The sequence below is a fragment of the Solenopsis invicta genome, chromosome 16 (assembly GCF_016802725.1).
Source record: "Solenopsis invicta isolate M01_SB chromosome 16, UNIL_Sinv_3.0, whole genome shotgun sequence".
Classification (NCBI taxonomy): domain Eukaryota; kingdom Metazoa; phylum Arthropoda; class Insecta; order Hymenoptera; family Formicidae; genus Solenopsis; species Solenopsis invicta.
In genome coordinates this window covers 23266452-23288825 of record NC_052679.1, presented here as the reverse complement: position 1 = coordinate 23288825, position 22374 = coordinate 23266452, and the positions used below count along the sequence as shown (strand labels likewise).

Sequence of the window (22374 nt, the reverse complement as noted above, 5' to 3'; positions counted from 1 at the left end):
TTGCAATGTTTTCTAAACTTTCCAAGAGTTGGAAATAAGGTAATCGATGTGCCGCGCATCCGGTTGTGAAAATATTTATACGGAATTGTAAGTTTCCACAAGAATATTTCAGTAGTAGTAGAGTACGTTGTCTTTCGCGAAGCGTAACGTTATAATATGACATTATCACAGCAAATGCATGGCAAAGTCAACAATCAGTTGTGCAATTAGTATATGCAAACATGGTTAAATTTATAATATTTTACTTAAAGTGCTTTAAACACAGTTTTCTGGTGAAATATTAAAAATTAGCAAATTACATAATTTAAAGTTCAAAGAAATGCAAAAATAAGCAGGTTGAAATCACATTTACAGCACTGAAGCTTATCAGAGACAATTATTTCGAATCCGGAAATATCCCAAATTCATTTTAAAAATCAACGATTGCACGTGCGAGACATATCGATATATTTTTCCTGACGTATGACGTATGGTCGTGACATATAAAACCGATGAAGATTTTGACTCCATTTTTCCGACCTATTCCAACTGCGTTTTAGTTGACTGAAAGTATAACCCATTGGTCGTTTTGTATTCTATGTGTTACCGTTACGTTGTCACAGCAATTTGCAACGTTAATACTATTAATATATAATTTCAAGCTTTATTATTACATCTCAAAAAATCAAATATATCCATCAAAATATGAATCTACAAACGTCATTCTAAATCACAAAATGCGCAGTTTCTTGCGAGATGATGGACTTTATTACCATATGCAACAGCGCTTGCATAACATGCATCTGGTGCATCCTCTTTTCGGTATGGTACGAGCTCGTAATAGTCGTGGGTCGCAAACCAAGCGATAAAAGTGTGTTGAGTGTTCGTTTTATGTATTTCTTTGGTTAAGTTATTCTGTTTTCCTCAGTTTCCCAAGATTCTCGAAGAATCTTAGAAAAGTGGATTCAAGCGAGTGTTGCGTGCGTAGAAAACCGATACGGAAACATCAAAGAGCATGCTCGCATGATCTTCCGAGATGCGTGAGAAATGGCTCATGTCATGCGCGACGGAAATTCAAGGAGTCCCCTTACTTCGAACATAAACATGAAGATCAGAAACGTCAATTGCACCGTAGAGAAAAAATGTGCACTCGATCAGGAGAATATCGAAACGTGCAACGGTGCACGGAAAAGGATAGGGAAACGTCGCAAATGTGTAGTAGAGAAGTAGAACGTTCGAACAGCTACAAGTCGGATGATTCTTTGAATAAGAAGAATAGCGTAAATACAGATTTAAAATCAGATAAAAGCGAATATCACGTTTGAGGGTCTTGAGATCAAAATTGGCGACATCAGAAATTAAAAATAAATGCGGAATGTGAAAGCCGAATAAAAATATTGAACGACAATAAAAAATGCGTTGAACAATTTTTCACGTTGATTAAATAAAGAAAAATGCATATCTCTAAAAGAGCTTGTATTTAGTAAAAAAAATAGCTATTATTATTTTATTTAAAGCTTTTAAATAGATTTAAGGGTAGCAAATAAAATGAAATCTAAATGTTAGGCATCTTATCAATACATCTTGATTTATCCCAGCAAACACCAAGTTATAGTCATATGAATGTTAGTTTTCCACTTAATAAAGTAACTACAAATATATAAATATTAATTTTCTACAAAATAATGTGACTAATATTATATAACGCACTCGTTATGACAGTTGCATTATTGATGGGAAATTATAATTAACATTTATGTAACTGTAACTTAATGTTTGCTGGGATATTTCTCTTTTCGATTTTTATTTTATAATTTACGATATTTACGTAGAGAGTTTATATTAATTTATTCGTCTGTCAATTTATTAAAAATTAGCAGCTACATTAGCCCCGTTCTGCTCAACGTTATAATCACGCTTCTTATCCGCTGTATCTTTCTGGGAAACAATTTCCTTAAATGGAGCTCGCGCTGAATTAATATGGGAATTATCGTCGACAATTTGCACAATTTTTTGAACTGTTGAAAGTTCCATTACGACCGTTGATTTCGTATCATTTACTGTTTGAGAAGCTTCCGACATCTTGCTTTTTTTATCGAACTTCTTTGCTTCAAGTTCGTCTCTAAAATGCATATTTGATTTGCATACACAAGAATAAATTAATATAATATAAAAATATTATTTGAAACGCCAAAATGGAAAAACAGAAAAAAAGCGATAAAACAGAATTTACTGGAATATTTTTTCTCCGCTTCTATTTTGATACTCCAGACTTTTCTTAGATCTCTTCTTTTGGTACCTTTCACTTCTGTGGTCGCGACTACTATTGACCGTGTCGGATTTGCTAACAACATTAGCATGGCCGTCAAAATTCGATTTACCTGGTTTTTTGACGGTATTTTGTAAAGTATAATTCTTTGATTTCTTTGAATCGAAATTTTGTTGAGCGGTATTTTTCCTAGGGCAACAACGGTGACCCTGATATTGCCACCTGATGTATGACGAAGTTGTTAACAGCGCATGTAATTATAATATGTATTAATATAATGAAAGAATCATTTACATAAATCAAATACTACAACTATATACATAAGTAACAAAAAATTGCAACAAAGAATAAAGCAGATCGTGAATATTACCATAATGCGCAGGTCGTGATCGTAGAACTGAACATAAAAATGCAATTCACCACTGTCAAAACTATTAGCGGTTCCAGCATGATTCACCAACATTTTTCCTCGCATGAACAATTTATCGTTTGCGGTCACTTCACACGAAGGCACAATTGCTGCTAATTTTTTACAAAATTCTTTTTACGATAGATCCAGCTCAGATAATTACTACATGTCTACTTTTTTGAGCCAATTTGAGAAAGAGTCTAATATTTTTAATTATACTAGAGCGTGACAACGTTCAGAGGGAGCTGAAGCATTAAATACAAAGTCCAACTCTTTATGCGACATTCACTTTATAAATTACATTTTATCCATGGTGTAAGAATACAATATATTCTCACACCATGATTTTACCCTGTGATCTGAGATGTATTTGGAAACACGTTTGAAAATAATTAAACATAAGATTAGCAGCCTATGGCAGTCACATCAATTTTTAGTACTAAATAATGATTTTTAATTTTTACAATATTTCCAACTTATGCAAACTGCGCGTCGCATATTTGTTGGACTTGAAATACAGTCACGAAGTTTGAATACTATAATAGTAATGCTTCAGAAGCATCTATAAAATTTTCTTCCTCCCCGGAAAAACTGTAAAAAATTATAATTTTATTGTGAAAAATAACGCCTCAGCCAAAATTATGTGACGCATGGTTTAAATAAGTTGGAGATTGTAAAAATTAAAAATTATTATTTATCACTAAAAACCACTGTGACTGGCAGAAGCTAACCTTATGTTTAATTTCGACAATCCGATATGACTTATTATTAAAAATTGAATTAGAATTTTAATAGAAATCACGTTTCTATTATCAAGCTTATTATAAAGCATTTGTTATTTGATCCTTTATAATGCGTAGTGGAGAAAATTAATCATAATGGTCTCTTCATGTAGGATATTTTTCAAATTCAGGAAATGCCTTTGCAGAAAATTGGCAGGTGATCGGAAAAGGAAGATATACAGGAAGTATGTACAGATTACCATAACTGTTGACAGGGGAACCAGCCAATCAGCAATCCTGCTATGCCGTAGATCTTCTCTCCGCGGGGGTCCCTCTGAGGCCCATTGTGGACATCAGGGCGCACAAAAGCGCGGTAACCGCAATATAAAAACGGTGGTTTCGAGATCCCTCGATCCGCGCATCTGTGTGACGTAATATAATGATGATATTACGGCTTTTCCCCCTATCTTTCGTTCACGGATCGAGCAGCTTCAGTTGCAGTTTCTGATGCCACGCATCGGCGGACCACCCTGAACGATCGTGCGCGTTACCACCCGTGGCGAACGTGCCTGCTGATTTATTTATTCCTTCGCGGTTCTTGTTCGCATTCCTTGCGACAATTAGTAATATTAAAGGGATCCTAAAGTTATCCTGTTTTACTGATTAAGCGCAATAATTTTATTTATATAACAACTTTTCGTATGTAATCACTTTTACTTTAAATTTAGATTATTTCAGGAAATACTTCAGATTTAGAAATTTCTTTCCAGAATTAAATTATACGCATTAACTTTTTTCCTGAGTTAAAAATTTATCTATATAAAAGGAAAAAAAAATTATAAAAAGAAAATATAAAAAAAAATATTTCTTTGTTATTTCATTTAAACTTAACTTACAAATGTTAAATTTATTTGATCCATATTGTAATTGTTTTGTTATTTAGAGTAATATAATTTGAAAACAATACGACAATTTAATACAAACGATGCTGTCAAAATTAACTTTTAATTTAAGTTAATTTAATTTTAACTAAATTAGTTTTTTGTTTACGTAACTTTTAACATGCATTAAATCTGTAATTAAACCAATTTCATTAAGTTTAACTTTTAATTTAATTAAATAAATATATTAACTGATCCAACCCTGATTAAAAGAAATAACATAACTTAAAAAAGAGAGAATTTATTTGAAGGAAGTGATTTCAAAAATATTATTCTATCCGAAATTGGTCTATCATCTCCTAAACGCGAACTTTATATTTGTACAATATCTACTTTGTTACATGAGAGTTCTCTTTGATCGAGATGCTCTATACGTGTTCAATTCCTCTTGTGTCCAGGCGTGCGAAAAAATATCTCGATTTTACGCGTTTTTCACAAGTGGTCCATGAATTATCGCCGTCCTTTCATCCCGAAAACGTCCGATCTCGCGCGTCGAGATCCTATCCTTGGCAAACGGCCGTCCCACGTATAATATCGCGGTCACTTGTCGTCCCATTCATCAGCGACCGCAGGCTCCTCTTTAGCCCGTCACGGCTTAGGAAAAACGAGTAGCTTTTCACTCACCGACACCGCGACCGTGCTCGTCACGCCGCGTCGTTTCTCCCCGTGTTCATCGAGAACGCGCTCTCTCCTCGTGGCGTTCTAATTTATTGGCCAGCGCCATTGTCACCTTAAACGCGACCACACAGAATGCGAACGACACCTTTATGAACTCCCACGCCATTCACGATTACGAAACCGCCCTCGCATTTTCTTACCCCCGCGCGTCTCCGCGTATATTGTCAGCCCCGCTCTTCTCCAGCGCGCCGATAATCGCGACATCCATTCTCCTCTTTGTGCGTTTACACGTTGGATAGACTCCACGACCAAGCGACGTCGCGGACGACCCGTTCGCGGGATATACGTGATTCGTCGGCTGTGACGACCTCGAGAACTCGAAAGAATCGGTGACAATGCCGAGAAAATATGGGAACAGTTTTCAAGATGTTTCGTGTACCTCTTAGACCGCTTTTAGGAGAGAGTGACTAAATTCAATAGACATATCCATATTGTATTGTTATTTAATAGAACAACGACAGATGGATTTTTTCATCTGAAGAAGAGCAGCTGTAAATGAAGCAGAGATAATGCCAAGTGCTTCGTCTCAGGAATACATGCGTACTTATATATATAAAAAAAAAATGCAAAAGTAACTTCCATCGTTTTCGCATATTTTTGATTAATTTAGTGAAATTCCAGTAAATAATTTTTTATATATAATTATATATAATTACACATAATTATATATTAAATATATGTCCATATATATATATATATATATATATATATATATATATATATATATATATATTAAAATATATATAATTAGATACATGATTTTTATGTAAAATTATATACAATTATATATAATTATACATTATTATGTATATGTAATTATATGTGATTATATATAATTGTATATAATTTTACATAACAATTATGCATAATTGTATATAATTATACGTATATATTTTAATATATATGGGCATATTTGATATATAATAATACATGAAACATTTTTTATGTTGGGATACATTACCAAAATTATAAATTTTGTTGTCTGTAATGTCATAAAAATCCTTGTTTATCCTTCGACAAGTAGCTTGTTGACTTACAACTCAACAAAGAAGACGAAGAAGAAGTTAGTAAGCAATTATGATAATATAGGCTTTAACAATACGGCATCTCCCTAGCATGCTGTGTCACTGACTGTCACGAGGCTCTTTGTATGGATGGTCAAGGAAAGGAGGAAAGGAAACGAGTCAAGAACGAAAGGCTCATTTGGTCGACCATAACGAAGCAATTTTGCACGGCTACTCGGTCGAGACGATGAATAAGCTGGAGGCAAGCTAAGTTTCGTATTCAGCATGCAACGTGTATTTCATTGACGATTCCATCTGCATAGTAATAAATGAAGTCCTAGCCTTTTCTTCCGAATGTCATCAATAGCTATCGACAGGTCCGATCCACAATCATGGCATTTGTGTTTTACAAACTTCTAGGAAAATGATATTCAGATTACGTCTATTTACGTCCATTTACTAATATTATAAATATTTTCTTCTTTACTTTAGACTCTATTTATTTAAATAAAATAAATTTAATTTATTCTTCACAAAAAAATTGAGCAAATTTTAAGAATATGCAAAACCATCACTATATAAATAATAAAATATAGAAAAACAAAACTTTTCTAAATTATTAGTAATATTTCTTAATATATTAAAGTAGAATGTTTTATGTTTTCATATGAATGGTATTTATATCAGTACGTCTACCCAATTTGGCTCATAAAGTCCTTAGTAATTGTAAATAATATTTTTTTTTCTCATTTTTATGTGATTAACAGAATTATATTTGATTTTTATTTTCAATTATTTGGTTTGTATTAAAAATATAATATGTTAATGTGTTACTTTTTTTTAAGCTGATAATTATTTCCTTTTCTTCTTTTGTTTCTTTTTTCTTTTTTTTACACTTGTTGGCTGCTCTGTAATTTCTTCTTCTACATTCAATTCTTTTTCTTTTTCTACATGTTCTACATCGACAACGGTTTGAGGTATAACTACAGGTTCAGGTGGCGGAGGTGGCTTAGGTGTTCTGAGTTCAAGTTCGACGTTCCTGTTTTTCTGTTCGGAATATTCTGCTTTCTTTTTAATTCTTAGTAAGAAAACATCCTGGTCGCCCTCTCTTACATGATCGGTGTACACTTCCTGCGTTCCCGTGTTGTATTGAGGATAGACAGTGATGGTTTTGCATTGGTGGTTCACAGCATCCTGTCCGTCTTTGCATGATCCGATCTGTAGAAATTCAAATATATTTTTTTCCAACAAAAAGAGATTGGAATAAAAAGATAATTGAAAGAAGATAAAAATGTTAAGATAGTTCACAATTGTAATTTTAAATTACAATTGTGAACTATCTTAACATTTTTATCTTCTTCCAATTTGTCTTTGAGTATTTTCTCCTAAACAAAAGCGTATTGATTAAAAATCTACACAATTAAAGTAAAGTAAAGTTACGTTTATCTCAATTATAAAATTATAACAATATAAATTGTGTTTACAAAATTAAAATTACAATTTCTGATTAAGCAGGAAAACTTAATCTATTTTATTACTTGTAAGAATAAAAAAATCGGCAATTTTTTGGAAATTTAAAATTGAACGGGACAAACTTTATAAGCGAGTGTTTGCGATTTATAAGAATCTTCCTTTTCAGAGAGACGGACTGCCGAGTGAACGCGAAATACAATACGATCGTCATAATCTGCATTGATTATTTTAGGACCCGTTTTGCCCGTCGGTCTTTGAATTTCTACGCAATCGCAAGGTGGATCCCACTTGTTCTGTTTCTTTTTCGATTTGTTTTTATCTTTCTCCAATCTGATAATCAGCTGATTGCTAATCATTTCCGCTCCGATCTCTTGGTAATATTTTGAACAAACGTCCTTGACGAATGAATGGGACGAAGACGACGACGATGTCGGATAACACGGATGAGATATTGAGGGACAGAGGCACACATCTTGTTAAAACAATTTAAATTTATTTTAACACATATAGGATTGCTTCAAATTCATTCTAATATATATCCAAATATTTATCTTTGTTTTATTTAAAAATTTTTGAATAAAGTTATTTCACTTGTAATTTAACATTGTTAAAAAGAACATCTTGTTCTATTTCTTATTAATCTATTTTATAATTGAATTTAGTAGAAAAGCATTATTTTTGTAAATAAGACATTGTCGGATTAAATTCCAAACAATTTTGATATTAAAACCTGTGTCAAAGAAAAATCGGATATTCTTATATTTACCTTTATCCTTAGAAAACTGCATTTTTACGGATAATTTGAAGTCTGTGATGTAACGTTTATTGATTGCAAAATTATTACTTATTGATTTAACGTCCCATTTTTGTAAAGATGTGGTTGGAATCCGTAGAGTTGGCTGAAATTGACAAAATTAACTCTTTGACTCATTGACTTATTCACATTCACATTTACATTCACACCGTTAAGAAACAAACGTACGTCGCAGGCTTGTCATTTCGTAAACAGTAAACTTCAGTAACATCATTTGACAACATTCGGATCATGTCACCATTTGGATAACCCGGTCAAAATTTATGTAACAATTTGCCATCATGTTACCTAATAAGTCCCGTTATTCACACACATAGCAAAAACAAATTAACAAAATGATCGCGGCAACTTACAACTGCGGCTGTCCAGCAAAGCTATCCTCCCTGATTCCTGACCCAGTCGAATTGCAAGCATTTTGTTCACCTTGCTGCTTTCAATCACAGCGATCTAGGCGAGTTGCAAATACAAGCATAATGTTGCACGCAGTATAGAATTAAATATAAAGAAATCAAAATACATCCATCCAAAGGCGTAGTTTGTTGCTGCATCAATCGTAAAAGTTTTCTCCATATTCCACCATATTCAGAGAATATTTCTTCTGTACACTTATCATCAGCCCGTTCACAATACTCTCATTGTTACGCTGTGGATACAGTTAAGATGTATTCGATTTCTTTACACAGGCCGGTAAACGCTGCAGTGATTTCTAGATCGAAAGAGAGCATGAGCAAGCAGTTTCCGCAGAGGAGCAGAAACGAAAAGAAATTGAAGAACCTTGAAACGTCTAACACGGAACAAGCTCCGACTGACAGGGTCATTTCTGAAATCGTTAGAAAGGAGCAGCCGTACAAGGAGATCGAAGCTATCATCAATGACAATCGTGTCATCGTCAGAGTGCAGAAGGAGCCAGTCAAAGAAGAGTACGATCCCCCATGCGAATGCATTGGTCAAGTAGCTTCAAAGGAGCTGAGCCAAAGAAAGTGCGACGACGGTTTCGTGTTCGATATGGCTCACGGAAATTTAGAACTCGGTCGTACTCCTCGAGAGGATGCGCCGTCGACGAAGAAAACCTGCGAGGAGGCGGGATGTCGCACGGTCACGTTGTATCCAAACATAAAAGATAATGCGAAAAATGTTCGTATGGAGAGCAGGGAAGTTAGAAGGTCAAAGACAAGGCCAATTGATCTCGAGGAAAATCCGAACATATTCTTATTGAGGATTAGGAAGCACTGTGATAGTGGTGATAAGAGACAGACAATCGATCTTGAGTTTCGGGCACCGCGTCCATGGCTACCAAAGAAGAAGGAGAAGAAGGAGGATCTACTTGAACCTGAGATATTAAAGGAACATGAAGATACTGACAAGGAATACGAAACGGATAAGAAATATGAAGATGACAAGGAATATAAACATGATGAACATGAAGATGACATAGACGGAAAAATTGATGCTCAAGAGAAGAATGATTAACTGAAAATATAAATTCCGCTAGAAAATATCAAAATATTTTTGAATATCTTCTAAATATTTCTCAACTTGATTTAATATTTTCCATCATTTGAGCAATATTATGCGTATTATATCATTAATATCTCTTTATGCAACATATTATATTATACATTTAAAATGACATATAATAAGAAGTTCCCTTCAATTTTATTTCATAAATAAAAAATGAAAAAAATGATAAAAGAATTAATATTGTAAAATAAATATTATAGAAAAAGAAGATCTAATAAATATATCTCTCTTTTGTTTTAATAAATAATTTTCAGTTTTTATTGTATAATATTTGCAAAATGCGCAAATAAATAATTGGATAATTATTTTTCATATAAATTCACAAAAGTACAATAGAATCTACTTTATTCCCATGAAATTAATCTTGGCGTATCTTGAGCTATCAGCATGGCGCGGATAATTATTAATGCGTAGCAAATTGAATTCCAGAACGTGTAAAAATGAGAACTTGAGAATTCAGTAGCCAGCGCTTCTACTGAATGCTTTGTATGTTCCTAATTTGTCTCGGGTCAGGTATATCGTTTAAGAATGAAATAGACATAAGTCTATTCAAAATAACGCAACAGGTGCCGAAACTACTCTCGGAGCAATCTATTCGTTGGCAGATCATTCTTAAACACACAATTTTGTTTTTATTATTTTATTTATTACATAGCATACACTAAATTTTTTCTATATTTAAATTTATTAATATAATGTTATATTTTAGAACTTAATTTTAATTCTAATTTTAATTCTAAATTTTATTTTTATTTTTGGATTTTAATAATTGTGTATTGCAGCATAAGATTGTAATCTCTTTATTTCAATAATGTATAAACATAACATAAAAAAAAAATCAAAAAATTTTAAGTGGATTACTTGCATTTATAATTTATTACATTGCTGCATAAGCTTCATATTTAACTTACTGCAAATTCTTTTACAGGTTTTTTTTATAAACGCAGCATATATACACACAAAATCTTATATAATAGAAGTAACACAGAGCAATTTGTAATCGGGTGGGGCATTTTAAGAGACGTTACTATTAAGAAAATTGCCGTGCATCACACTTTACATTCCCGAAGATATTCAGACGAAATATCTACGGTAGAGGGAATGCGACAGAAGGAGATCTTGAAAAATCTCCGAAATGATTCTCACGACTCGAAGCTTGGAGTCAGGTGCGCGCGTGAATGGACTTCTGGCTTTCATTCATCTCTTCTTAGAGATTCGAATAGCCACCCGCCCACCAAGGCCCCCATTTTTTTGACGTCCGACAGACTCGGAAGAATAGAAAAGAGGGTAAAAAGAGAACGATGATTTTTCAGTAAAGTACGTGACCCGAAATCGAGCCATTTTAAGGCGTCCAGTTCTATTGATGTGTATAATGATAAGCCAAAGCTTATTTGAACAGACTGTGATTTTTCAATTCACCTCTGATAGCTTTTCATGATCCTGGATTTATTAATTTTCGGATTTCTAGGAGAATTACAGATTGTGTGATTTAATAGTGCAGCAAATCATCTGATATAACAGAATAATAGATGAAACCACAAAGATAAAACAAAATAATAGTTCTGAGAAAGGTTAATAAAAAAATGTTAGTAGGAAAAAGTAGTTTATTTGCGCAATAGGTATATTAATAAAGCAGCATAATATCAATATGATAATTAAGTACTTGCTGAGAGTACTTTTAAAAAATGATAATATAATTGATATAATAAGACTAATTTATAATTATAATAAGTTACAATCTTATGCATTACAAAATGCATAATATCTATAAGCAAAGTTATCATTTTAGAAAAGATTTAAAAAAAGGCGTCAAGTGCATTTTGAATAAGAAAACTTTTATATTAAAATTTAAGTGGTAATAGATTTAATTTTTTTTTTTAGGAAAACCCAAATGATGTATATTTTCCACAGATACAAAAAATATATAAATTGTTGATTCAAATATGTACCATTTGGGTTTAAGGACTCTTAAATAAAATTACAAAGATAGTATCATTTGGGTTTTATTTTTTTAAAGTAGTTGTACAAAAGTTGTGTTTTGAGAAAATATACATTTCCTTTCAAATTGAAGCAAATTATAGATTTCTTATATTTTTGTAAAATACATATCATTTGGGTTTTATTTTAAAAATTTAAAGATTCTACCAAAAAAAAAAAAAAAAATTAAATGCAAAAAGTTTATCTAGAGGCGCGGTCGCGACTCGCGCCTATGTAGGAGAAGCAAGTCGCAGACCGACCCTCTTTTACGCGAGTCAGCGAGTTCCAAGCACGCAAGATTATCAGATTTCAATAATGGCTGAACCGATCAAGTTCTGAGTAGTCTCAAACGATAGCTCGGCCCCGACTTGTATAATAAAAGTGTTTTTATTTTTTCTCTCCGTGCCCTACAAGCGGAGATATCGCGACGCAAAGTCTAAATATTCTACATTTCATTTAAGAAACGTCGTCGTCGCCCTCAGGAATTCTCCCTTTCATATTTTCGACACGAGTAGCGCTGGCATACATCAGTCAGCCGTATGCGACTTGTGGTGTACTTGTGGTGTATGTGGTGTAGTACTTCTTGTCATCTTGTCATCATCATCATATCCGTCGTGACAGGTTCTTTAACCTGATTTTTATTCGTCAGTCATTATTAACAATAATCTTGGTAAAAGTCTCTGACTAGCTTTGTTTTATTCTTTTTTATTGTGAATTTATATATTTTATTATAATTTATTGCAGACATAAGGATTGCATTGAACATTGAGCTACAAAATAAATTATGATCAGAAATATTTAAATAGTCCGTCAGTGGAGGAGACAGACATTGCGCTGCGAATAGATAATAAAATATCATGACAAGAACACAATGCCGATATTGAAAAAAATATAATATAACAATTGTCAACTTTGAACAATCTGTTTTTCATGAAAGCTATGGAAGAGTACATGTCATGTGAATTATATAAAAACGATACGGTGGATACTCGTATACATAATACTCATAATTCTAAAGCAATGTCAGATACATAATTTAATCGTATATATATATATATATACACACACACACACACACACACACACACACACACACACACACACACACACACACACACACACACACACACACACACCCAAATGGTATTTACCTTTTGAAAAAAAAGGTAAAAAAAGGCGCCTATGTGTGTGCGCGCACCTAAAAATATTTATTTTTTTAACCCAAATAATATGTATTAATTAATATTTTCTACAAAATCTCTTATTCCAACCTAACAATAAGTAGTATTTACTTAAAATAAATATCTTGAAATTGTGCAATCTAATAAACATGATATACGTCTAATAAAGATGATATACGTTTATTCAAAAAAATGCATGAAATCTTTTAAAGTGCGCCTATTATGAAGAGAATATACTTTTTCTACAAAATCCATGGTAGTATTTGTATTTTTTTGAAAAATATTCCTATTCTAACCCAACTGGTAGTATCTTTAATTTTTATACAAAACCCACGTGGTACTATATCTTCTCTGTATTGTCATTGAAAAATTTTCCTATTGCAAAAATTCAAGTGTTAGCATCTTTAATTCTCATTGAAAAATTTTATTTCAACTCAAATGGTATTTCAACATTTAATTTCAAAGAATTAAAGAGGAAACAATACAAAATGAGAAAATTTTATTGAAATAAAAAATTTTTAATGTACAAAAACATGGTTTTTTTCTATCTAGCAGCGCCATGTTTTTGTACATCAAAAATTTTTTATTTCAATAAAATTTTCTTATTTTGTACCGTTTCCTCTTTAATCTTTTAAATTAAATATTATATATTCCATTGAAACTTATTAAAATTAAATACAACCACTTGGGTTAAAATTGAAAGATTTTTCAATGGAAATACAAAAATAGTACACTTTGATTGTTTAAAAGATTTTTTTGGAAAAATGCGTTTAGGTTGAATTAAATTACATAATATTTAAGGAAATACTACTTGGGTTAGAATAAAATTTTTCAATAAGAATTAAAAATGCTATCACTTGAATTTTTAAAATACAAAGATTTTTCAATGACAATACAGAGATAGTACCACGTGGGATTTATATAAAAATTGAAGATACTACCAGTTGGGTTAGAATAGAAGTTTTTCAAAGAAAATACAGATACTACTACTTTAATTTTGTAGAAAAAGTACATTCTCTTTATAATAAGCGCACTTTAAAAGATTTCACACATTTCTTTTTAATAAACGTATATCATTTTTATTAGATTACACAACTTCAATATAAGTTGTGCGCAACACACATAGGCGCTTTTTTTTACCTTTTTTTTGAAAAGGTTATATATATATATATATATATACACGTTTAAATTATGTATCTGACTTTGCTTTGGAATTATGAGTATTATGCATACGAGTATCCGCCGTATCGTTTTTATATAATTTACATGACGTGTACTCTTCCATAGTTTTTATGAAAAACGGATTATTCTTACGTGCATTAAGTTTTTTTCAGTTTCGTATCGTTCTTAACTATTTTTTGCTTTTTCCATTTCCATTTCAGTATACGTTAAATCAGAATATGCATCACCTGCAGCCGTAATAGAAGTAATTTTATACCTGTCTAAATCTAATTATTTTTTTAATGAATTATTTTTTATTGAAAATTAACGAATATAAGTAAATATATATTTAAAATAGTAGAGAGAGATATTTTGATCGTTGCTGTATCAATACAAATTGAACAAAAATGCCTTCTACGGTTGCAGCTAGGTCTTCGTGCTTGTATTGTTTATGTGAATTTATACACTTTCCTCAAGTTTATGGATCATACTCTAACAGTAACATTCCAGTGTGACAATTGCATGTAGTGTATTGCATGTCAAAGTGGCCTTTATTAATATACTTTTCATTTTGTTTGTATGTTATATAATTTAAATTATAAAATTGAATGTCAAATATGACTCATGCACAGTTATGTAAATAAAGATCTATGCTGCAATTGAGTCAGACAATCTTTTATTGTTACATATATGTTTGTTAAGACTTTCCACTAAAATGTTACTCAAGAATATTGTTTCTTGTTATTTTGTTTCATTACCATTAAGCCATTCAAAATTTATGTACAACAAACATCTAGGATAAAGATTGATTTACGAGATGCTCGGTCCAGCAGTCTTATGATATTCTTATGCTATATTATGTACTTTGTGTGTCGCACTTTTATAAAAGTTTCCACGCTTCTTTGACGTAATTTCTGCGTAACGCATAATGCATAACGTAATGCATAATGTATAAGAGAATTCTTTATTTTTCTTCCCAAGATAAAAATAAAGGACTTTCGTTCTTTCTTTTAAAAAAATGAAGGTTTGATTAATTCTCTGTTATGCATTATGCGTTATGCAAGAGCCTGTGCACCTTATGAAGAGACTGTTGCAACTCAACCACCGAATCAAAATCTATCGAAATAACATAACAATTTTCGAGATAACGAGAGAGCTTGCTATCTCATCTCAGAGCGACTTCGCTTAGACTCCTATCGAAACTTGAGAAAAGTTGAAATAAAACAATTTCTTTTGTCAACTTTTTAGTTATCAATAAAAAATATCATATTCATGCATTATTTTATTATACAAAACTTGAGCCATAGATGCAAAGATTAGGAATTTATAGTAAAACTTAATAATAAAATTAGTTTTTTATTATTTTTTATCTATTAAAAGAAGTTGATCTGACTTGATCTAACTTAACATGGAGAATATAATAACAAAAAATTTTACTTCTTTGCCGTTTGAATTCTACTTGAGCTCTAAGCTAGCCAAGTCAACGTGACGATCAATAGAGGAGACTTCTAATTTTCTCCCCCTCTTCTAATCCGAACTTTCTGTCTCATTCTTTTTTCACACAACACAAGCGATCGAAATTTTGTGCAGGGTTTCCCAGACCCATCCAGTAATGTATTTAAAGGTCAAAAACCATTAAATAATTGTTATAATTTGATATTGACTGTAAGTAAATTGTTCGAATTTCTTAATGTTATTTTTAATGTCAAAAAAATTCAGTATAAAAAAACATTATGTTTTGACTTTAAACATTTATTAGTGTTTATTGTCACATTACAAATCGTTCCTTTATCCAGATACCGTTAATACTATTTTGTTAACTTAAGATACTCTACCTGCAAGGCCAGATTCGAAATAATAACATATTATAAAAACATGATTGCATTAGTACAGATACACATCTTTAGTCAATATTTTATAATGTTTAGACAGATATATCATATCCGAGCATATATGTATATATGCAAGAATACAATTTGTACATAAAAGAATTAATAAGAAAAGAATTATAAAAAGCATGTATTTGCTATCAAACTGCTTATTTTTTAGGCATAAAATGCATGAGTACTTCCTCTCTAGGTTTCAAAGTGAGAGCACCACCGTACTTGATCGTATCGACTGTTTTCACACTTTTCACCTTCCACTTTCTGAGAACAGCAGTCAACACGATTTTCTGTTCGATTAAAGCAAATTTCTGGCCTAAACAATTTCTCGGTCCAGCGCTGAACGGAATGAAGGCATATGGATGTCTATGCTTTGAGTTTTCTGGAAGAAAGCGATCCGGATCGAACTTTAATGGATCCGGCCAAATCTCCGGGTTCCGATGTGTAAATATTATTGACACTCCGATCGTAAGACCTGTCGGAAGGACATTGTTACCTAAAATAAAAGATAAACTAATTGTGAATTGCATTCATTTCAATACATTGATTATTTTCGTTGATATAAACGTTTTTATGATTTAAAAATTAAACTTTTATGTAAGATTATAATATTATATAATTTAACAATCTTTAGTATAATTTAAGTTTAGTTATTAAACTAGAAAATTATTTACCTTTTGAAAAATTGCTTTTGTTTTTCATATAAAATGAAAACATTATTTATGTATTAAATTCTTTAAATTCTTAAGCACTAAATCTAAAAAAAACATTATGTTTAACTACTTTACAAATAAATTTATAAAAATTATTTTTAAAAATTCTGTTTAATTGTCAAATGAAGTTATGTCCTACCCAATTTTATATCTTCTGTTAGCTTTCTCGCGACTAAAGGTATACTCGGGAATATTCGGAGCGTCTCTTTTATAACTCTATCAAGATATTTTAATCGCGATAGTTCCTTTACACTAGCCGGTGTCTCCGAATTTCCGAAAACTTCTTCGAGTTCCTTGTGAACTTTTTCCTGATGCTCGAGATTATTGCCCAAGAGAAAGAGTGCCCAGATTATCGCAATAGCAGTTGTGTCGTGTCCCTATTATTATTTTCATATTTTACACATACTTGTATAAATGCATTATCGAGTAATATTCTGCTAAGAAAAATATTTTGTATGAAAAAATTTAAGAATTTATTAATTTTAATTCTGGACATCTCACCGCAGCCATAAACGTGTCAACTTGCGCTCTCAACTCATCATCAGTCAAGGGAGAGTCGTCTTTCGCATTCTGGTCTAATAATAGATCTAGGAACGTTTTTCTCTTACGTTTACCTAGTGCAAATTTTATTAAGTAAGAATAAGAAAGAAGGAACATGTAAAATGTATGTTGTATAATTATAATCTACAATGGTACCTATGTTATATTCATTGTTCTCATTTTCAAATTCCAAATAGCCGTTTTGTGATTGCCGTTCAGCCTTTCTCTTATGTATCACCTAGAATTTATCATATTTATTGTAAATGCGTAAATATTTCAAACAAAATAATGTAACATATTTAATGAAACTCTGACACTGTTTTAAATTTCTTCTTTCTTTTACCTGTTTCGTAAATTCATGCAATGTATCAAGCGTTGACTTATATTGCTTTCCTCCAGGTGTTAAATAGTACAACCAATTAATCCAATACCACGGTCGAATGGTTCGTGTCGTTATTAACCAGGATATTCTAAAAGAATCAAAATAATTTATTAAATTCTATTATATGTAATTTATATATATAAAATATTATAAAGTATAAAATTATTTCTACACAATATTAAGCGATAAAGTGGTAGTTATTTTATTATAAACTATAGAAATATAAAAAAATTTAGGACTGACTTATGTACTGCTGATGTATATTTGGTTACGACTTCTTGAGCACGTATATTCACACCCATTGCTGCTTCTACAACATAATTGATTTTTTGATGGTATCTTTGTCACGTAGTTTATAACGCTAGACTTAAATTTCATTATTTATTACTGGTAAAGGTTATAATATTACAACATTTCCTTTCTCAATAAAATAAAAAAATCTTGCTAAATAAAAATTTGTTATAAAAACATATTTTCTACTGAAATTTATTACTAAGATTATTTGCTGTTCTCACAAAACAATTTACAAATTTAACAAAATTAATGCTAGACACTTTAAATATATATGTTTATATCTTTCTTTTGACCGCGGTATGGCCATTCTCTTAATTTAAACTTGTTTCATATATTTTTCTCACTTTCCATAAAAAGGACTAATAACATTATAATTGTAGTATACACACATGTGTACATACATGTAATATGTAACGCGTTAACAAACATTTTCTTTTGCAAAAAATATTGTAATTTTACAATATATATCGTAAATTAGAAAAACTTGCATTACCGCAGATAATATCAAGAGTAGCATTGAAAATAAAAGGGCAAATATCAATGGCGTTCCTTGGATTTTTCTCTATTTTCCTTTCGAGACACGTTGTTAAAATTTCTGCTTTTTCAGACTGAATCACAGCATATTGATTTAATATACTAAAATGGAATGTTGGCCAGATTAGTTTTCTATCGTGGAACCATTGTTTTCCTAAAACAGCATTAAAATGTGATACATTTATATTATAAAAACGTCACAAAGATAAGCTACAAAATTAATCAAGGGAGTAACTACTAGTTAAAATGTCCCACAGATTACATGATTTTATCTGATTACACAGTGATTTTTTATGATTGCATACGTAATTATCAGATTTTTTTGTGATTAAAAATGATTTTGTGTATATAGAAACACTATTATTGATTGCCAATTTCTTCCAAATAAAATTAAATTGAGAAGTAACCCCACACACGCACACGCACACGCACACGCACACACACACACACACACACACACGCACGCACGTACGCACGCACGCACGCACACACGCACGCACGCACGCACACACATACACATACAGAAAATAGGGATACACCTAACTGCTGACTTCAAGATTTTATTGGAAAATTGATTACAAAAGCCAAATGTATTGATTTCATCAAATTTTATGATAATTACACATGATTTCCAATGATTACACAGAAATCCAAAATGGTTTCTGCTAATTTATATATGGTTTTAAATGATTTCTAGTAATTTCATATGATTTCATTATGATTTCTGGTGATTTCATATGATTTCATGTTACATCTGATTGCAACACAAGAATTTCATAATGATTTCATAATGATTTCGGAGATACTATCCCATAATTACATTAAGTGTAGTTACCCCCTTGAAATTATAGAACCAAGGAAAAAATAAAAGGCCAGAAACAAACAAAAAATGTACATAATACGATAAAATTTATGCAGAACCAAGTAAATATAAAACATGTAAATAAATAATGCGCTATCAAAATTATATACAAAATTACATTAAAGCTTAATTAATTTCTTACTAGTTTAGTTTTAGAAAAAATGTTTTCTTAGAATGAACGAGGATTTGGGTAAAGCCTGAGAAGGAAACAGCAAAAAACATTTCTCTTGGGCATGTTTAAAAGAATGTGTCCGCGAATATGTATCTGTATTAGATTAAAAATAAAACTGTTTCTTACAGCTTCTCTAAATCTTTTTATGAATGACGTTAAAATATAGCAAATAAATTGAAATATATACATATAGTAAAATTCTAAATAAATTGGAAATATATACGTATAAATGTACAACAAATAAATAAGATGATTTTATTATACATTCACCTGTAGATGTTATAAGTCCGTTGCCTAACCAGGGTTCCAGTAGTTTATAGTGTGTCCCTTTTTTAATATTTACAGTGCTGGGAAGAATAAGCTGCAAAAAATTTAAAAGAGATATTATTTTTCAAAAATATACAATTATGTAATTATTAATCAACATATTTACTTTTGTTCATATAAGCATATACATATAAGCAACATGTAAAAACTAATTAATAATTGTAAAAATACTATTTGGAGAATCTGTTTTATAACTGCTTTCATATAACAAACTGCGGATACATAAATTATGAGTTTTTAATTCTTTAATTATCTAAGCAGGTTTCTAACAGTATTAATAAAGTGCAATATTTATTCTCTGAGAAATGAGAAAAGATTGTTTTAGGAAATCTATGTTGGTATTGGCAACTTTTCTCTAATTATCATAAAAAAAAGTATAAAATTATATTTTTTGATAGCGAATAAGATTTTAGTATTTACCTCTAAATATTCTGGTTTAAACACGTTAATATAAGGTTTGCCGAACATCCATTTTATGTATATTCCTTCTTTAGTCGTCTTCTCCAAATGCTTTAATAATCTTTTCGTGCATGCTAGCAATTAAATTTATTAAGTTTTATATTATTTTAATTATTAGAAGAGGAGGTAGTATTATGGCTACTGTAAGCATTACAGCTACCCCTATTATATTTGGAAACATTTTTAACGTTTGATTACATGTATTTTATTATATTATTATGAATCTATGTATGTACACACGTAGAGAGAAATGCCTAGCCATTTAAATTTGCACGAGTATCGAGGCAAGTTCAAGACGCGCGATGGTTTTTGAACGGCGAATGTAATTGGTTCTTACCTGTGGATCCAACCAATTACGTTTGCCGATCGATGAGCAAGTCTACATTCCAAAAACCATCGAAGAAAATGTGTTGCAATTTTTTAGCTCACGACTGTACACTCAAGTGTTTCTTTTTTTTCTTATTTAACTTTTTCAAATTACGCAAAATTATATAATAGCATATCATTAATGTAACTAAACAAAATTTTCATATTGAAACATGTTTTCAATAAATCGATTGTCATTTTATAAGACTTGTTCAGAAATATTAAAGATTGTTGTTTATATTGAACAAGAACAAAATAATATCTCTAATGATATCTCTAATGTTTTTGAACGCAAAAAAATTCTAAGCCAGGAAAATTCTAAATGATAAAGTTTAAAACTATATAATTTTGTAATAAAGTACAGTGTGTTTTTCTTTATAAAAAACTATTTTTTAAAATTTATTTTTGGAATGGTTAAATTACTAATTTATTTTCTTTTCCACTCATTATGCAATATCGTTACATTTTTATAAATCATAAATAATAAATTTTATAATTTTGAATATAGAAATTATTAAATAGCCCTTTATCGAATGTAATCGTTCAAGTTTCATTATAAAATAATGAATGACTATTATTGATTAATGTTATTGAATAAAATATAAATGAGTGGCCTGATACTACCTTTTCTTTTACATAAATTTAAATAAAACACTTTTTATGTTGAACCGTGTACGAACAATACTTGTACAAAAGATTAATGATAAAAAGAATAATGATAAATGTTAAGTATCAAGTCTTTTACCATAGCTTGACAGATTCATTAGCTCAAACGTCTCACCAAAAGGAAATCTGTCAATTTGTGGAATATTTTTAAAGTTCTTATAAACGTTATATTGACCATGCAGTATCGACAGAAATAGGAAAATCACAAGAAAGTAAAAAGTGCATAGTGCCAAAAAAACGAAATCCATTCTCGTAATCTGTAATGTAATAAAAATCAATGTGATAAAAGTCAATAAAATTTATTTTAAAAATATAATTATTCTTTAATATGTTAAAAACATTTATTTAAAGAAAATACGTATTTTGTGTGCACATATCTAATAAAATTCTCTCTTATATTCTGATACAAATTATAAATCGTTTCAAATCTAAAATTAATTGCTTAGTAATTATTATTTTTTCATTCAATTTGGCTATTAACGTTTTATAATTTATATAAATCTTGGAAGATATATGAACTTTACCGGTGCTTACCGTCTATTACGTTAGAAAAGTCAGTATGATACTTCGATCTCATCAGCACCTTTGACACTCGATTAAATTGCAACTTTGATATTTATTATGATTTCCGTTTTATGACTTGCATTTAAATTTTACTATGTGTAATAATATGGTACGATAAATAAAGGATTAGTAGTTATAATTCCTGTAAAGAAAAAATTATATTAAAGATTATATTGGGGAAAAAATTATATTAAAAGATAATATTATAAAAATTCCAAGAAAAATTATAGAATCACTGCCTTCTACTTTTATTTATAATTTAAGAATGACATTAGCAGTTTCTATTTATAAATAATTTTGAATATTATACATTATTTTGAGTACATACATATATATATATATATGTGTGTGTGTGTGTGTGTGTGTGTGTGTGTGTGTGTGTGTGTGTGTATACACCTATAAATAGTTAAGATATTCCTATTATATAAAAAATAGTTTATTCCTAAACATTATTTTATTAATAAAATGTGAAACAAAAGCCCA

The 22374-nt window shown here is 30.5% G+C and overlaps 4 protein-coding genes across 4 annotated transcripts; 1 reads left to right on the top strand and 3 right to left on the bottom strand.

Moving 5' to 3' along the window:
- Nucleotides 1–1732: 1732 nt before the first annotated feature.
- On the bottom strand, nt 1733–2824 carry LOC105199853. Its single transcript, XM_011167127.2, has 3 exons — nt 2619–2824; nt 2213–2470; nt 1733–2101 (listed from the first exon to the last, which is right to left on the bottom strand). The coding sequence occupies exons 1-3, from the start codon at nt 2696–2698 to the stop codon at nt 1846–1848; spliced, it is 594 nt and encodes a 197-aa protein (XP_011165429.1). The 5' UTR covers nt 2699–2824; the 3' UTR covers nt 1733–1845.
- An 811-nt stretch (nt 2825–3635) lies between these two features.
- Nucleotides 3636–8407, bottom strand: LOC105199674. The gene is made up of 4 exons (XM_011166870.2): nt 8242–8407; nt 7598–7947; nt 6865–7220; nt 3636–3801 (listed from the first exon to the last, which is right to left on the bottom strand). The coding sequence occupies exons 1-4, from the start codon at nt 8261–8263 to the stop codon at nt 3636–3638; spliced, it is 894 nt and encodes a 297-aa protein (XP_011165172.2). The 5' UTR covers nt 8264–8407.
- A 38-nt stretch (nt 8408–8445) lies between these two features.
- On the top strand, nt 8446–10117 carry LOC105199681. Its single transcript, XM_039459158.1, has one exon. The coding sequence runs from the start codon at nt 8950–8952 to the stop codon at nt 9757–9759; it is 810 nt and encodes a 269-aa protein (XP_039315092.1). The 5' UTR covers nt 8446–8949; the 3' UTR covers nt 9760–10117.
- A 5948-nt stretch (nt 10118–16065) lies between these two features.
- LOC105199861 (cytochrome P450 4C1) lies at nt 16066–21904 on the bottom strand. Its single transcript, XM_026134998.2, has 11 exons — nt 21872–21904; nt 21407–21584; nt 20257–20369; nt 19780–19870; nt 18435–18629; nt 17891–17957; nt 17609–17735; nt 17422–17503; nt 17227–17339; nt 16865–17102; nt 16066–16508 (listed from the first exon to the last, which is right to left on the bottom strand). Exons 1-11 carry the CDS (start codon nt 21902–21904, stop codon nt 16168–16170), a joined length of 1578 nt encoding a protein of 525 aa, XP_025990783.2. The 3' UTR covers nt 16066–16167.
- Nucleotides 21905–22374: the final 470 nt, after the last annotated feature.

Excerpts from the sequence above, each read along its gene's own strand:
- LOC105199681 (XM_039459158.1), top strand. The coding sequence starts at position 8,950 with ATGTATTCGATTTCTTTACACAGGCCGGTAAACGCTGCAGTGATTTCT.
- LOC105199674 (XM_011166870.2), bottom strand. The coding sequence starts at position 8,263 with ATGCAGTTTTCTAAGGATAAAG. Across the intron at positions 7,948-8,241 it reads GCAGTTTTCTAAGGATAAAG|ATGTGTGCCTCTGTCCCTCA; the intron begins GTAAATATAAGA and ends TGTTTTAACAAG. Across the intron at positions 7,221-7,597 it reads CGCAAACACTCGCTTATAAA|ATCGGATCATGCAAAGACGG; the intron begins GTTTGTCCCGTT and ends GAATTTCTACAG.
- LOC105199861 (XM_026134998.2), bottom strand. The coding sequence starts at position 21,904 with ATGAGATCGAAGTATCATACTGACTTTTCTAAC. Across the intron at positions 17,736-17,890 it reads TATACATCAGCAGTACATAA|AATATCCTGGTTAATAACGA; the intron begins GTCAGTCCTAAA and ends TGATTCTTTTAG. Across the intron at positions 17,103-17,226 it reads TTGACACGTTTATGGCTGCG|GGACACGACACAACTGCTAT; the intron begins GTGAGATGTCCA and ends AAATAATAATAG.
- LOC105199853 (XM_011167127.2), bottom strand. The coding sequence starts at position 2,698 with ATGCTGGAACCGCTAATAGTTTTGACAGTGGTGAATTGCATTTTTATG. Across the intron at positions 2,471-2,618 it reads ATCACGACCTGCGCATTATG|GTGGCAATATCAGGGTCACC; the intron begins GTAATATTCACG and ends GTCATACATCAG. Across the intron at positions 2,102-2,212 it reads AGCGGAGAAAAAATATTCCA|AGACGAACTTGAAGCAAAGA; the intron begins GTAAATTCTGTT and ends TATGCATTTTAG.